General features: G+C 45.3%; 1 protein-coding gene across 2 annotated transcripts in view; it reads left to right on the top strand.

Annotated features, from left to right (window-relative positions):
- EEF2K (eukaryotic elongation factor 2 kinase) overlaps window positions 1-15,322 on the top strand; it is a 71,671-nt gene extending 56,349 nt beyond the window's left edge. For both annotated transcript variants that reach the window (XM_010837181.1, XM_010837182.1), the window contains exons 16-18: window positions 5,635-5,759; window positions 10,537-10,715; window positions 12,002-15,322. In XM_010837181.1, coding sequence (XP_010835483.1) covers window positions 5,635-5,759; window positions 10,537-10,715; window positions 12,002-12,111 — 414 coding nt within the window. In that variant the 3' untranslated portion in view covers window positions 12,112-15,322. The remainder of the gene's footprint in view (window positions 1-5,634; window positions 5,760-10,536; window positions 10,716-12,001) is intronic.
- Window positions 15,323-16,487: the final 1,165 nt, after the last annotated feature.

The following is a 16,487-nucleotide window of genomic DNA, read 5'->3' on the forward strand; positions in this document are numbered from 1 at the left end:
GGGAGAAGCAGAAGATGCTGCTGCAAACAAATGAGGGAAGGGCCTTAGCTGGGGTTTCCTGATTGTCATTCCCTGGTGGCTAGAACAGACCTGGCACAGACTCCATATTCAGCATTCATTTGTGGAGCGAATGAAAGAAGTGATCCCGAAGGTAGACCTGAAGACCCGGTGGAGTCAGCCAGGCACAGAGTGGGAGGAGCAGTGTGCGCAGAGGGAACAGCGTGGGTCTAGGGCCTGGGGAGACAGCCAGGTGGGGTTTGAAGGACAGGAGGCCATCAGTGTAGCTGGAGCATGGGGTGTGAGGAGGAGGTGAGAAGACGAGGCCGGAGAGGGGGCCCAGACAGGACAGGTGTGATAGGAATCCGTGAGGGTGTCTTCTCCCTCTTCGCCCCCCTGCTCTGTGGGCACAGTGGACAGGACTGACCAGGCCTAGGGAGTGTGATCTGTCCTTGGAGAAGGTGAGAGGCCCTTGGTGTGCGTGTGCTCCGAGCTGTCTGTCCCCATCCTCTCTGTCATGTAGGCCAGGCTTGTGGCTGGATGAGGCTGGACGTGTCATGGGCACAGGGTACCAGGCCCTCTCTGTGGGTCTCAGACTGGAAGAGGGTATGGGAAGACACCCGACAGCCCTGTGGCTAAAAAGCTTTTTTTTTTAATATAGAAAAGTTTGCAGTAAAAAAGCCCCTCCTACCTTTTCCTCCATCTTCTTATCCTCACATGTAATTCCAAGAGAGTATTCATTTTCTAGAACTGCCATGAGGGATTACCACCGACTGGGTGGCCTAAAACAACAGAAATTCATTCTCTCACGGTTCTAGATGCCAAAGTCCAAAATCAGGTGTCGACACACCCATGATTTTCTAGCTTCTGGTGAGTAGAGGCAATCTGGGGTGTTCCTTGGTCTGTGGGCGCATCACTCCAGTCTGTTTCCATCTTCACATGGCCTTCTGTCTGTGTGTCTGTCTCTGTGTCTCTTATGAAGATGATAGTCCTGTGGAGTTTAGGGCCCACCCTACTCCAGTATGACGTCATCTTAACTAATTAAATCTATTTGGTAAGACCCTGCATGCTATAGTCCAGAGAGTTGCAAAGAGTTGGCCACGACTGAGCAACTGAGCATGCATGCACAGGGATAACCCAAAGCCTTTTTAAAAGATACATTTATTTATTTCTTTGTTTTATTTTTTGGCTCTGGTGGGTCTTCATTGCTGCACGCGGGCTTTCTCTACCTGCGGTGAGCGGGGGCTACTCTTCTTTGGGGCGTGCAGGCTTCTCGTTGTGGTGGCTTCTCTCGTGGAGCACAGGCTCTAGGGCGTGCGGGCTGCAGTACTTACGGCATGTGGGCTCAGTAGTTGTGGGCTTCAGCCTTAGTTGCTCTGCAGCATGTGGAGTCTTCCTTGACCAGAGATCGAACGAGTGTCCCATGCATTGCAAGGCAGATTCTTAACTACTGGATCACCAGGGAAGCCCCTACACCCATTTTTATTTCCTGTTTTAGATGGTGAAAGAGCAAGTTTGGTTGGGGGGAGCGGGTTTTGACAGGTAGATGAATTGTCCCTCATTCTCTAGTCTCCATGCTCCCTGAGGGCTGGATTGAATATATCTCATTTAGCCAGTGGTATGCTGGCAAATGCTTAATGACTGGTTCTTGCAGGTAGGGAGGGAATGTTTGTTCATATATGTATGTAAGCTTATTAGACGTTTAGTGATAAAAGAAAGTGGAGCATACAGTTTACAAACAATAATAAAAATATTCTGTTGTGAATTCCATATGGTCAATTTATCCTCATAGAATTCTTTCGCTAATTTTTGTGGTGCTTATATCTGTAGCCTCCCTCGGGTTGTGGTTGATGAAGGAGTAAAGTTGTAACCTGGATACTGGTTGATAATTTCACTTACTTTAGTGAGTAAAATGGAAGTGCAACAAGCAAGCTCTTTGTCAGAGTTGGAGCTTCATTTATTTGCTGCTGACATGAGCAAGACTCCTTTGCTGAATCAGATGATAGTTTTAAATACCGAAGAGATTCCAGTTTCTTGCGCTTATCACAATGTAATGGCTACAGACACGGCATACTTTTAAATGAATCTGCACTCTTAATATTTTTGCCATCTCTTGGTGTAAATGCTCCCACTGTGGCCAATGTCCAGGTAGTAACATGACATCACTGAGCACGGAGTTGGAAGGAATGCATGGCATTCCCATTATATAGCATTTCCACTAAGCAGATTCCATAGGCCAGTGGCTCTCAAGCAGGCATCTTTGCTTCCTGCTTTTCCATGGAATGCTTAGCAGTGTCAGGAGATACCTTTGGTTGTCACAGCTCTGGGAGTTCAGCTGGCTTCTAGTGGACAGAGACCAGGGATGCTGCCAAATATCGATAGCACACAGGCCAGTCCCCACACAACGGAATTATCCTGTCTAAAATGTCATTAGTACTGAGTTTGAGAAGCCCTGCAGTGGATATTAATAACCTCAAGAGCATAGATAACAGTAAAGCAGAGTAAAATAATTAGGAAGTGATGAGCTTTGGGTGTTTGTTACCTTTCATTTAACTGTAAGTTAACATAATTTAATTTTTAATAAAGTCTATGTTTTATGAACCCACTCCAGTACTCTTGCCTGGAAAATCCCATGGAGGGAGGAGCCTGGTAAGCTGCAGTCCATGGGGTTGCTAAGAGTTGGGCATGACTGAGCGACTTCACTTTCACTTTTCAGTTTCATGCATTGGAGAAGAAAATGGCAACCCACTCCAGTGTTCTTGCCTGGAGAATCCCAGGGGCGGTGGAGCCTGGTGGGCTGCCATCTTTGGGGTCGCACAGAGTCGGACACGACTGAAGTGACTTAGCAGCAGCAGCAGCAGCTGTGTTTTATGACTGGTTTGCTTTCACATCATTTTTCACGAGCTTGTAGAGCCAGCTCCAGTATTCCTGCCGCATTCAGCCTGTTCTCCCAGCATCTGGCGCAGAGAGGACACGTAGAAGTGTCTGAGGCCTAACTAAAGGAATGCCGAGGCCCAGAATGAGTGGTGAGGGGCCAGGACTGGGGAGACCTTCTCTCTCAGACTCCCTGGTAACTCTTCTTATGATCTCAGGCTATTTACACCAGTCACACCCAAGCCCCTTTGTAAAGGGATGTAGAAGCTATTTTAGTTTTCTTATCTGAAGGCATCTCAAAGGCCTTTCTCTCTAGGACCAGCTCTGGCAGCCAAAAAAACATGGGCAAGTGCCCTGAAAAGCTGCTCGCCCATTTCCCACTTTCCCCACAGCCCACCCATCCAGCAGATATTTTTGAGTGCTCCTACACTCTGGGCAGTGTCCTAGGTTACTATTGACAACAGCAAACCTTTCAGATGGAAAAGAATGTAAATACAGGTAATAATTAACAAATGAAAATATTTCCAACAGAAGTAAAAATAACTGACCTTTATTGAGTACTTCCTGTGCCAAGCATTGTTCTTAAGTGAGAGATGGGATAATATGACAGGGAATGAGTAACTGGATAGGTGTCCTTTCTTGGATGTTAGTTCCCTAACTGAACATCCTGGCATCACTGACTCTATGGACATGAGTTTGAGCAAGCTCCGGGAGCTGGTGATGGACAGGAAAGCCTGACATGCTGAAGTCTGTGGGGACACGGCTGAGCAACTGAACTGACTGACTCTCTGACTGAACCTGTCCCCCCTGCAGTGAAAGCACAGAGTCTTAACCACCAGACTGCCAGGGAAGTCCCTATGGGTAGGCCTCTTGTTATTAAGAGACTGATTCCAGGCACAAGGGAGGCTGGGAAATGTAGTTTTTAGCTGGTCAGCCATGTGCCAGCAAAAATATGGCAGGGGATAATGGATATGGATTGGGGGCAGGAGGAAAAGGGGACGACAGAGGATGAGATGGCTGGATGGCATCACGGACTCGATGGACATGTGTTTGAGTGAACTCCGGGAGATGGTGATGGACAGGGAGGCCTGGCGTGCTGCGATTCATGGGGTCGCAAAGAGTCGGACACGACTGAGCAACTGAACTGAACTGAACTGAATGGATATGGGGGACAACTGTAGTCCCTGGCACGCTTCTTGAAGCCTGAAGGTTGAGAAGGGCCTCATAGACTGATATGAGAGCTTTGTATTTGTCTCCAAGTGAGATAAGAAGTCCTAGAGCAGCTTTGATAGAGTAATATGACCAACTTGAGCTTAAAATCTCTCTCTGGATAGATCTTGGAGAAGCATAGTAAAAGCAGATGGGAATATACACTGGTGTAGCCACTGTGGGAAACAGTCAGCTCCTCAAAAGGGTAGACATAGAGTTGGATGTGACCCAGAAGTTATAGGTTTGTGTGTGCATGCTCACTTGCTCAGTTGTGTCCAACTCTTTGCAACCCTCTGGTCTGGAGCCTGCCAGGCTTCTCTGTTCATGGAATTTTCAAGGCAAGAATACTGGAGTCAGATCCCATTTCCTATCCTGGGGGATCTTCCCGATCTAGGAATCAAACCTGCATCTCTTGTGCCTCCTACATTGGCAGGCAGATTCTTTACTTCTGTGCCACCTGGGCTTCCCCACTCCTTGGTATGTGTGCTTAGTCCCTCAGTCATGTCGACTCTTTGCGACCCCATGGACTGTACCCTGCCAGACTCCTCTGTCCACAGAGATTCTCCAGGCAAGAATACTGGAATGGGTTGCCGTACCCTCCTCTAGGGGATCTTCCCAACCCAGGGATTGAACCCAGATATCCCACATTGCAGGCAGATTCTTTATCAACTGAGCCACCAGGAAACCCACTCCTGGGTATATAACCCCCCAGAATAGATGCATACACCCACACAAAAGTTTGTACACAGGTGTTCATAGAGAATAGCTATAAAATGAAAGCAACCCAAATGTCCATCACCTGATGACTTATGAACAGATAAATTGTGGTATCTTCATACAATGGAATGTTTTTTGCCATAAGTAAGAATGAAACACTGATAGAAGCTGTATGAAATGAACTTTGAAAACCTTATGCCAAGTGGAAAAAGCCAGGCACAAAAGACTACTTATATGATTGCATTTATATAAAATGTGCAGAATAGGGAAATCTCTAGAAACAGAATGTAGATTAGTGGTTGTCCAGGGCTGGGTGGGGGTGGATGGGGAGCAATTGGGAGGTAATAGTTAAAGGGTATGGTGTTTTTTTTTGGGGGGGGGGTATGGTGTTTTGATTTCTTTTTGACTTAATGAAAATATTCTGAAATTGATTATGGTGATGGTTGCACAATCTGTAAATATACTAAACAGTACTGAGTTGTACACTTTAAGTGAATGAGTTATATGAATTATATCTCGATAAAATTGCTAAAAAATTTAAAAGAATTGGAAGCCGGGAGCCCCTGTTGGAAGTGGATAGATGATGTGGTCTCTGGCAGAATCACATCAGATAGAGGTGGGAGTGGACTAAGCTTCCTTTTCTCCCTGCCTGATGGGAACCCAGGGATCTCTTTGCAGCAGGGTAAGCTCTGTTCTCTTTCTCACAATGTACAGTTCTACAGCAGCCCTAACCTGAAGCTCTCAATTCAAGAAACAGGGAAAAGATTGACGTATGAGATTCTGGCAGCCCCTCACAGCTCATTTTTTTCTCTCCCCCTCTTTGGTTTGTATTAACAGGAGACAGAAGAGAGCAAAACCAAAGGATTTGATTACTTACTGAAGGCAGCCGAAGCTGGGGACAGACAGTGCATGATTCTGGTGGCACGAGCCTTTGACACTGGCCAGAACCTCAGCCCTGACAGGTACTGTGGCTGTGGCTCAGGTGGAGCTGGTGGGAACCTGGGGTGCAGGTGGGAGCCTCCCCTCTGGAATCAGAACAGACCTGGGTTCCAGGTGTGCCTCCCCCGAGTACCAGCCCTGTGACCGTGGGCAAGAAGGTTTACCTCCCTGACCTGTTTCTTCATCGTCTCAAATCAGAATACCCATAGAACCTGCATGCTAGGGCGGTAGTGTGTGGTTGTGTGAGGGTTAAATGAGGTGATGCCTGTAATTTCACTGGCACATAAAGAGAGAGAGAAATGGCATCTTAGCCATTTTCTGTAAAGATTTGTCCAAGAAAGAGTCTGAAGGGATATGTAGCATCAGGTCCAGAGCCAGTTGTCTCTAGATGATGGGATTAGGGGTGATTTTAACTGACTCTTCGTATTTTTGTTTTTACTGTTTTCACTTCTAAGAGGGAGTGGAGGGACGGAAATGAGCTCCAGGGGAATTCAGTGCTGGTGTGAGTTTTCCAGAGTGATTTGGGCTTCCCTGGTGGCTCAGATGGTAAAGAATCTGCCTGCAATGCAGGAAACCCAGGTTCAGTCCCTGGGTCAGGAAAATCCCCTGGAGAAGGGAATGGCTACCCACTCCAGTATCCTTGCCTGGAGAATTCCATGGACAGACAAGCCTGGCGGACTGCAGTCCATGGGGTCGCAAAGAGTCAGACAAGACTGAGCAACACTTTCACCCCCTTTTTTTTTTTTCACCTTTTTGAAATCTCTGACAGCTACAACCCTACAGGCGTTAACAGCTTTTCCCTTATGCCTCTGGCAGAGATGCCAGGATTGGATTCTCTGGTGGCAAGAGAAGAATGGCAGCTTCATCTTGGGTCTTTGGCTTGGCTGGTGGGAGGTCCCAGAAATCCAAGAGCAGAGAACGGTTGAGGGAATTCAACTCTTAGTGGGACCTATTGCTCACTGGCTCCCAGTGGATCTCAGCTTCCCCGTTTGTTCTCAGGCACCTGTGGCTTTCTGGAAGGGACAGTGTCCAAACCGCCAGGATTGGGGCAGTGTGGCACTTCCCTCCTATGTGGGTCGTGTTTTCATCTCCCTCTCACTGAGTTTAGAAGCTAAATCAAGACTGCGGCTCTGTCATGTCAACCTCTCAGGGTCTAAAATGTCTGAGTTACATATCATGCAAATGTTTGTCAGCTACCTGCTGTGTGACTGTAATGCTCCTTGTATTTGGGTGTGCTTTCATATCTGTGATTTTATTTCACTGAGAACTAGAATTGGGTTTCCTGCATCTCTTTAGTGCCAGTGCTTAGCACAGGGCCTGGCTCAGTAGTTGCTTGGATGAAAGAATCAACACATCTCTTTGACACAGACCGGGCAGCATTTAGGGGCTTATTTTATGGATATGTGGTTCTAAGTAGTGAAGGGGCTTGTCTGCAGTTAAGTAGCCAGTAAATAGCAGGGCCAAAACTTAGGTCTTCTCATCTGTTCTCCAGTGGACTGTACATTAGCCTGCTTCTTGGGGGGCTCAGAATCACTGGCATGGAGGGGAGGTAAACAAAACAAACATGAAATGACTTTGTCCAAAATCAAATGCCAACATCTATGATGCCCATTGAGACTTCCCTGTAGCTCAAATGGTAAGGAATCTGCCTGCAATGCAAAAGACCAGGGTTCAATCCCTAGGTCTGGAATATCCTCTGGAGAAGGGAAGGGCAACCCACTCCAGTAATCTTGTCTGGAGAATCCCATGGACAGAGAAGCCTGGCAGGCTATAGTCCTTGGGGTTGCAAAGAGTCAGACACAACTGAGCGACTAACACGCACACACAATGCCCATTGAGTGCAGTGGGGAACGACCACGTGGGCGTGAGGAGCTGGTACTCGGCATTGAATATCTGTATCTGAGGCTCTTAAAAAATCTTTACTATCTGTGTTCTCTTTACGTTCTCTGTGTACTTTTTTTTTTCATTTGAGATGATTGGTTTCTTGTTGGTTTGTTAATAATGAGATATGTGTATGTATGAGATATGTGTATGTATGTATATGTATACAAGGGAAGCCCATATATAGATATATGGGCTTCCCTTGTATCTTAGCTGGTAAAGAATCTGCCTGCAATGCAGGAGCCCCCTGTTTAATTCCTGGGTTGGGATGATCCCCTGGAGAAGGGATGGGCTACCCACTCCCAGTATTCATGGGCTTCCCTGGTGGCTCAGACAGTAAAGAATCTGCCTGGCAATGCAGGAGATGTGGGTTTGATACCTGGGTTGGGAAGAACCCCTGGAGGAGGGCATGGCAACCTACTCTAGCATTCTTGCCTGGAGAATCCCCACAAAAGAGGAGCCTGAAGGGCTACAGTCCATGGGGTCTCAAAGAGTCGGACACAACTGAACACTAAGCATAGCACACGTATATATTTTGGCCTTGTGGAATGTGGGATCTTAGTTCCCCAACCAGGGATCAAACTCATGCCCTTTGCAGTGGAAGCATAGAGTCCTACCCATTGAACCATCAGGGAATTCCCTGTAAAAATTTTTATTTTCTTAAGGCTATTAGCTCTTTGGTATATGAGTTGACTTAAAACCTTTTTTCAGAGATGGCTACCATAGATTTGGGGCAGCAGGGAGAACAGGTGCCACACAGTGCCCATTGACTACTGGGTCTGGGGACTTGCTGGTTTTTAGTATCTGTGTAGTTAAATCAATCAAGATTTTCTTCTGTAACATCTTCCAAAGTCTTTCTCTTACTCTTCTTCTTCGTTCCAAGCAGCCCCAGACTCTTCCATTCAGGGAGCATTAATGAGAGTCAGCTATTTTCATTTAGGGGGTTTTGACCCTCCCTCCCCCAGAAGTTACCATCTCATAGGAGAAGGAAAAGTCGTTGGAAATTTCAAGGCAGGGTGGACAAACTAACCACTGGGTGTGGAGTTGGGTGGGGTGGGTGGGGAGAGAGTAGGTCCTTTCCCTTCTTTTACATTTAATGTGTTGAGAGCAGTTCTGCCTTGCCTTTCAAGACCAGAGCGGGCCAAAGCTGAAAAAATTGAGATCAACTAGCTTAGTGGTTTCCAATCCACTGTTCAAACCCCAGTCTTCTGGATGTGCCACAAATAATTTTCAAATAACTTCCATTCTTTATAAAATGGAGTCAAGATTATCTCCTGACACCATCCCAGCCAGCCACTTCAGCAGACATTTATAGAGTCTGTGCTGTCTGCCAGGCCCTGGGAATGCAGCAGTGAATAAAACAGACATGGTCCCTGCCTTCCTAGAGCTTACATTCTAGCCAGGAAAAACAATAAACAAGTGAATAAGTAAACAGGAGAATTACAGTTTGAGGTAATGGTAAGAAATAGAGTATTTGGGGCCAGTGTCTCTGAAGAAGCTCAGCTGAGGTTGGAGAGATGAGGAGCCAGGTATGGGAAGAGTTAAAGGAAGGATGTTCTAAGCAAAGGGAGCAGCAGGTGCAAAAGCCAAAGGGCGGACAGGAGCTGGCACGTTCGAGGAAGAGAAAGTGACCCAGCGAGTCTGGCGCGGCTGACGAGCTAAGACTGGAGGGTGAAGCCGGGTCCATGTATATGTGTTTATATATATACAGCTGCAGCTCCAGGAACATTTCATGAGGCACGTAGACCTTCTTATCTGTGTCTCTCTTTGCTCTTTCCTGATGTCCTATAGTTACTCACGTGTTTGGTAATATGCATTACTACACCCCAAGGAAAAGAGCCCCCTGCCCTGTTTACTCTTTATTTTGTTTTGCACAGATTGGGTTGGCATTTGTGTCTGCCCTTGCGGGTTTGGCCACTGTGCGGCCGTAGGAGAGAGAGTTGAGAGTGAAGGGCAGAGTCAGAAGGGAGAAGTCAGCTGTTCTGGAGTAAGCCCTCCATTTTCTGGAGGAAAGCCAGAGCTGGCCAGCAGAGGCAGAGAAAGAAAGGGCTGAATGATTGCTGTCAGAAGGTTCTGGGGGCTTTGGTGAAGGGTACCCCACCCACCTCTTCTCCTGCATGAGTTACAGGGCAGATTGGTTGGGATACCACCCACTGCTAATGCAAACCCATAGGGTAGGTTTTTTGGTTTGGGGAGTTTTTTTGTTTGTTTTTTTTTTGGCCACCCTGTGCAGCTTGTGGGATCTTAGTTCCCCAACCAGGGATTGAACCCAGGCCATGGCAGTGAAAGCACCAAGTCCTAACTGGGACTGCCAGGGAATTCCTGTAGGGTGATTTTATGGATACTAGAAAAATGCTCCCCTTCCTCAAGATGCTCGACTTCCATCTGTTGGAAAATTATTGTGCTATACCAGTTTTGTTAGGGAAAACTACTTGACCGCTATTGTAATGAATATATAGATCTACAAAGTGAATGCGGAGAAGGCAATGGCAAGCCACTCCACTACTCTTGCCTAGAAAATCCCGTGGATGGAGGAGCCTGGTAGGCTGCAGTCCATGGGGTCACTACAAGTCGGACTCGACTGAGCGACTTCACTTTCACTTTTCACTTTCACACAATGGAGAAGGCAATGGCAACCCACTCCAGTGTTCTTGCCTGGAGAATCCCAGGGACGGGGGAGCCTGGTGGGCTGCCGTCTATGGGGTCGCACGGAGTCAGACACGACTGAAGCGACTTAGCAGCAGCAGCAGCACAATGTGAATGACAGCCCTTAGATGTGGTGGCATTGGATACTTTGGGTCCCGAAGCATAGGTAGTGGCCGCACTGCGATCCCTGACTTGCCTCTCCTGCTGATGGGCCTCCTCCTTCCTTCCCTGTTGCCATGGTAACTTCTCTTTTCCTCTGTATCTCCTGGCAAGGTCCCAGAGCTGGCCAGAGGCTCTCCACTGGTACAACACTGCCCTGGAGACAACTGACTGTGATGAGGGTGGGGAGTATGATGGGATGCAAGACGAACCCCGGTACATGCTGCTGGCCAGGGAGGCGGAGATGCTGTTCACAGGCGGCTGCGGGCTGGAGAAGGACCCACAGAGATCAGGTAGGGCCTGGCAGACCTGCCCCTGGGGTGGGACAGGGCTGGATAGTGAAAGAGACATAATTCCTGTCTCACTGGGACTCACAACAAGTTGCAAGACTGAGTCTCTTCTTTCCATTCTGGTTGGGAGAAAGATTCATACTGGTCCTGTATTTTGCAAGGCTGGATACCCATATGATGCTTAGAAAGGGGCTTTATGAAGTTGGTATGCAAATGAACCTTTTTAATAGTCACATGTTAGAAATTTGGGAGGTTTGTTTGCAATTCAAAAATTGAGCTGACATTTTCATAAAATTTACCATTTTAAAGTGTATAGTTCAAAAAATAAATAAATAAAAATAAAGTGTATAGTTCTGTGGTTTTTAGTATGTCCACGGTGTTATGCCATCATCACCACTACCTAATTCCAGAACATTTTCATCATGCCAGAAAGAAACCTGGTACCTATTAGCAGTGGCTCCCTATTTCCCCTTCCTGCTGTTCCTGGCGACCACTAACTTACTTTCTGTCTTTATAGATTTACCTGTTCTGGTCATTTCATATAACTGGGATCACAGTATGTGACCTTTTGTGTCTTCCTTCTTTCAGGGTTCATTCATGTTGTAGCATGTGTCAGTACTTCATTCCATGTTATTGCTGAATAATATTCCATTTTATAGATACTACATTTTGTTTATTCACTCATCAGTTAATGCACATTGTATATATTAAATAACATGATAAACATACTGAACTCCTGGTTTCACAGGTATAGGATGAGGCTAAGTTTAAAAGTTTTTTTTAAGGTAGTATAACGAAATCAAGCAACTAATACTGTAATTCTATAATCTTTTATTTGAAACTTCTAAATCCAAAAGCACTGAAAACCAAGTGTTTTTATATGTTCTCCACAAATTCATTTGGTGGCCAAACCCATCTAGACACTTTATCCCTTCCACTTTCATATAGCCCCAATTTGTCCGATAGAAGTCCTCAGCCTGATTCTCAGTGACTCATTTGGAATCACCCACAGCCCCTAAACCAATCACTGTGCTTACTGGGATAGCTCACTCTGGGTGGCTGCGCTTAAGTCCCGACTAATCCCTGTGGCCTGGTGAAGAACAGGGAAGGTGCTTTGATTGACCCGGCTTGGATCACGTGCACACGCTCAGAGTCCCACCCAGGTTATGTGCAGGGATAGGCCAGAAGGAGTAATCTCAGTGTGATCTTCTTGGAGAGGGGTCAGGGATACCAGGCAGCAAAAACAACAGGCTCTTCACCTCTCTGTGCCTTGCTTTGCTTTCTTTCAGGCGATTTGTACACCCAGGCAGCCGAGGCAGCGATGGAAGCCATGAAGGGCCGGCTGGCCAACCAGTACTACGAGAAAGCAGAGGCGGCCTGGGCCCAGATGGAGGAATAACTTGCTGGAAAAAACCACTGCCAGCCAGCCCCAAGTTACAGGGCTAGGAGAAGGGGGAAGAAAAAAGACTTCTTATTGAGGGTTGTTTGGGGGCTGGAGCGGGCAGATGTTTTTAGTAAATCAACTTTTGTATGCTATTTTTTAACTCTTGAAAATGTCTTTGCTACCAGTGGAGACACTGCAGCTGTCCCCTAGGGCTCTGGGGATTGAAAAAGCAGCCTAATGAACCAATGTATCTTTCTGAGGTTCTTTTTCTGTGTTTTGTTGTGGTTATTGTTGTTGTTTGTCATGAGATGTAAGAAAATGTATCTTTTCTGCCCTGGATGGAAAATATTAAAGCTTTGCTCATCAAGCCTTTTCAGGCTGGGCTGAAATCTCAGGCCCACAGAGCCTGTGTTTCCTGAGTCAGGATGAGGTAGGAAAGAGCAGAGCTGCATGTTAACTTTCCATGAGGTGTGTATTGTCACGTCTGTCTTAGAGCAAAGCCGTCTTTCTCAGAGCATTTGGAAGAATGTGTGTGGCATTTTTTGGTGTGTGTAAGACTGTACATCTCCCAGGACCCCTTCTGCCATGGGGGAGGGCCCACACACTTTTCTTATCTTTTAATTTCCTTCCTGAAATGCAACTGATTTTGTGGAATCAGCCAAATTACATTCTGAAGTGTGTTTTCCACAGTGGGCTTTACAAAACAGGTTTGATTTCTATATGCACACTTTTACTACCTCTAATTCCTGCCTCAGCTCGTGTGGAGGTGGGTGCACCTCAAAGCTTTTACCTGTAAGGGCTGTGGCTTGGAAGGTTGAAGCCTTTCCTCCAAGCAGACATGTACTCTGCATCTCAGTAGCAGCATCCACAATATGACTGAAGTACCCCTTGTACAGTATTCCTCTGTATTTTCTTAGCATCTGACGTTCTTACGAAGAATCTGCTCCCAACCCCCATCCGCGGCATTTTCTGCTTGAAGCTTGGCTGATTTTCTTGTCATTTGCAGTAGGATGCTTTCAGCAGCAGTCCCTTGAGATTTGTTTAAGCCGTTGGAGAATGAGAGGGCAAGAACTATAAACACTCATTAATTCCAGTGGTTTCCCCAGGGCCAAGCTATGGCTATCTGTATTTAATAAGTGTTCTTTTTCGAAGGATTTCAGATTTAACATCAGTGTGATTTCAACTGATGTTTCAAATAGCAAAGAAAACAGACTGCTTTGATCAACCCCAAGTGCTAAAGCAACATCTCTGTTTAAAAATCAAAACATTAAAAAAAAACAGAGCGTAACATACAAACCAGTTCGTTAAGACAGGTCCTTCAGCCATGTTAGTGTTAAGTACTGTGGAGTCATGACCCTGTGCATGTATTCGGTTCCAAAGTTAAGAGTGTACCCTAAAGGAAAAATCAAACAGAGTAAAATTACCCTTGAAAAGTGCTTTGGATCACCTATAAATGACGGGTACCCCTGTTTTTGTATTTGGACTCACCATAACCAGTTTCCTCCAAAAGCTGGAACTAATTACCCTTTTGCTGTTTGCACAAATCAAGTAGTTGGCTTGCCTTAAGTTGTTTGTGTGTTTTAAGCCAGTGCATATAGTTAATTTGCATTTGTTAAATGTAAGCTAGAAGCAACTTTATTTTGACTTTTCAAAGTTCTCAAACCTCATTAACTGATGCTTTTGTTGTTGCTGTTGTTAGTTCAACCAGTCTCCTCGCTCTCTGAGATTTTATTATGCCAATCATTTATATTCCCTGACCACCTGTCTCATTTCCTAGTTACATGTCAGTGCTTTTCTGTAACACAGGGATTGGCAACTTTTTCTAAAGGGCCAGATAGTAAATATTTTAGGCTTTGTGGGCCTTATGGTCTCTTGCAACTACTCAGCCTTGCCATTATAGTACAGAAACACTGGTGAATGATACCTAAATGAATGAGTGCAGCTGGTGTTCCAATAAAACTTTATTGACAAAAACAGCCTGCCTGGGCTATAGTTTGCCAGCCCCTGCTCTAATCCTGACTAAGAGTTACTATATTAAACCCTGAAGCTGCGTGTTAACTCACTTTTTCTTCAATCTCTAGTGCTTAAAAACACAGGGCCTTGGCACTGAGTAAGCACTCAGTAAATTCATAAAAAATGGAGTGTTTGTGGCTCTAGTTCCTCCAGCCTGTCTGGAATGGCTTGGTCATCTGTGCAATTCTACCCATCCATATGGCTTTAATGTCACCAGGTGGTCCCCTTCTCCTGTAGGAGACTGGAATGGCCTGGATATACTACAGCTAATCAAATGCTTCTTTAAGGATCAGTGAGAGCAAAGTGATCTGCAAGACACAAATCCTTCTGAGCTAACAGAACTTACTCCACCTTCAAAAGATAGTTCTGTGCCTTCTAAAATTGGCTAGGGCATCTTCTTTTTCCACAAATGCTGAGCATCCAAAAAGCAAAAAACCTCAGGACATTCCAGCCCAACTGGGAAGACATCGAGACTATCTTCAAGTACAAGAAGCAGGTGAAGGTCCAGGAGATTAGTGGAGTCAAGGATATAATCAGTATCTTCAATCACAGATGGGAAATCCAAGGTTCTGAAAGGTAGACTCTTTCCAAATATCCTGCTGGTTAGAGGCTAAGCTGAAGCCAGGATCTGCCAGCTACTCTTAGAGGATTCTGGGAATAAAATTTAAAATTAAACTGCAGTGAACTGGAGTGTAATGTCTCTCAGTTTTGCTATAGGTTTAAAAAGAAAAAAAAAAAAAAAAGCAGGCTTTATGGATGGAAGTAGGAAAAAAAAATCCCTAGCCCCCAGTGCAGCTGGATGTCCTTATTCCCTCCTCACCTGAGGCCCTGTGGGAATTTATCATCAAATGCAACATTGATGAGTCAAGCCAGGTAACTACTGTTGTTGCTATTTTAATGACTTCCTTTCCTTTCATCCCAGCACATTTGTCTGCAGTACTAGACATGTGTCACAAATCAACAAAATGTTTACACAAGTATGTGCAGCTTGTGGGGGGAGGGCAGGGCGAAGGAGACAAAATATGCATATTCTCTGCAATTGTGCCTGTTACTCATTTTTTCTAATCTCTGAGGTAACCATTTAACCTAGACAAGGTGGACACTGGGTGGGACCCAGAGAATACAGTGGCTTGTATTATAGATTTATTTTTGCATATATATTGTTCAATTTTGCCTTTCCAAATAAAGTGATTTCTTTCTTTCTGGTCTCAAATTCAAGTGTCTTCTGGTTACAGATGAGTGAAGGAGGTGAGTGGAGACAGAGTGGATTGGAGGCCTTAGTCCCACCTGAAAAGCAGCTCAGATTCAGCTCCAGATGGTTGTCCCCATGGGGAGTGTGGGCTCAATGTTGCCCCCTTTTCTAGTTTTTCAAACTGCTGAAAATTTGATTTGTTAATGCAAGTTTTCTCAATTTTTAATATTTCTAATAAATTCTTACAAAAACCTTCCAAATTTGGCACATAATGTTTTCCATTTGCTTTATATAAAGGATGTACCCCTCTCTCTTTTTTTTTTTTTTTGGTTTTTCTGACCTAGAAAACAAAGAATAATTTTTACCAATAGAGTTGTCATCAGTTTCAAAGAAAATGCATGTAATAGATGTTTTGTGATCTAAAACTTGAAAAAATGTTGCTTATTTGCATAATCATTTGGTTTCAAGCTAATTGCTTTTTAAGAAATTCAATGAGAATTTCTTTAAAAATTTTAAGAATATTAAGAAATTTGAACATTGGCATAACTCTACATGGTATATTGAGCACACATTTTTTTGGTCCATTTGCTCTTAAGTCCCAACTAAAATGACAGGAAAGAAATTTTCTTAATGGCATAAGCCCATGAGGATGAAGAGGAGACATCAACAACAAAATCCTGGATGCTGGAAAGGAGATGGACTGAATGAGCAGCCCCAAGAAAGCTGGATCCTAGGTCAGCTGCAGAGAAATCTGAGAACCATGTTTTCATCATTGAAGACACCCCCAAAAGGATAAGCCATAGGTACCAGGAGCCTCTGGAAGGTGGGAGTGAAATGGTGCTAAAAATGTAGGTTCAGTTGAAAGACAAAGCATCAGACCTCTAGACCCATTCATCTCCCCCATGTAGCCAGTCAGCTGCTCCTTCATCACACTGCAGAAGCCTAGGACACCAGGCAGAGTAGAGAGTGAGGCTGAACTGTAGGTGGCACTTTGCGGGGGCTCCGAGGAGCTCCAGGTGCCGGGGACCAGCCCCGGCTGATCCAGGGTACTCGAAGGAGAGACGGCGTCGGCGAGGGTCAGGATACAATAGCTTCAATTAGATATTAATTAGAGATATAAAGAGTAATAGAATAAGGATAGCTCAGTAGGAAAATTCAGTGGAGAAAAGAGGCTGAGTAGCTTGGT

Source organism: Bison bison, unplaced genomic scaffold, assembly GCF_000754665.1.
Source record: "Bison bison bison isolate TAMUID 2011002044 unplaced genomic scaffold, Bison_UMD1.0 scf7180017864072, whole genome shotgun sequence".
NCBI classification, from domain to species: Eukaryota; Metazoa; Chordata; class Mammalia; order Artiodactyla; family Bovidae; genus Bison; species Bison bison.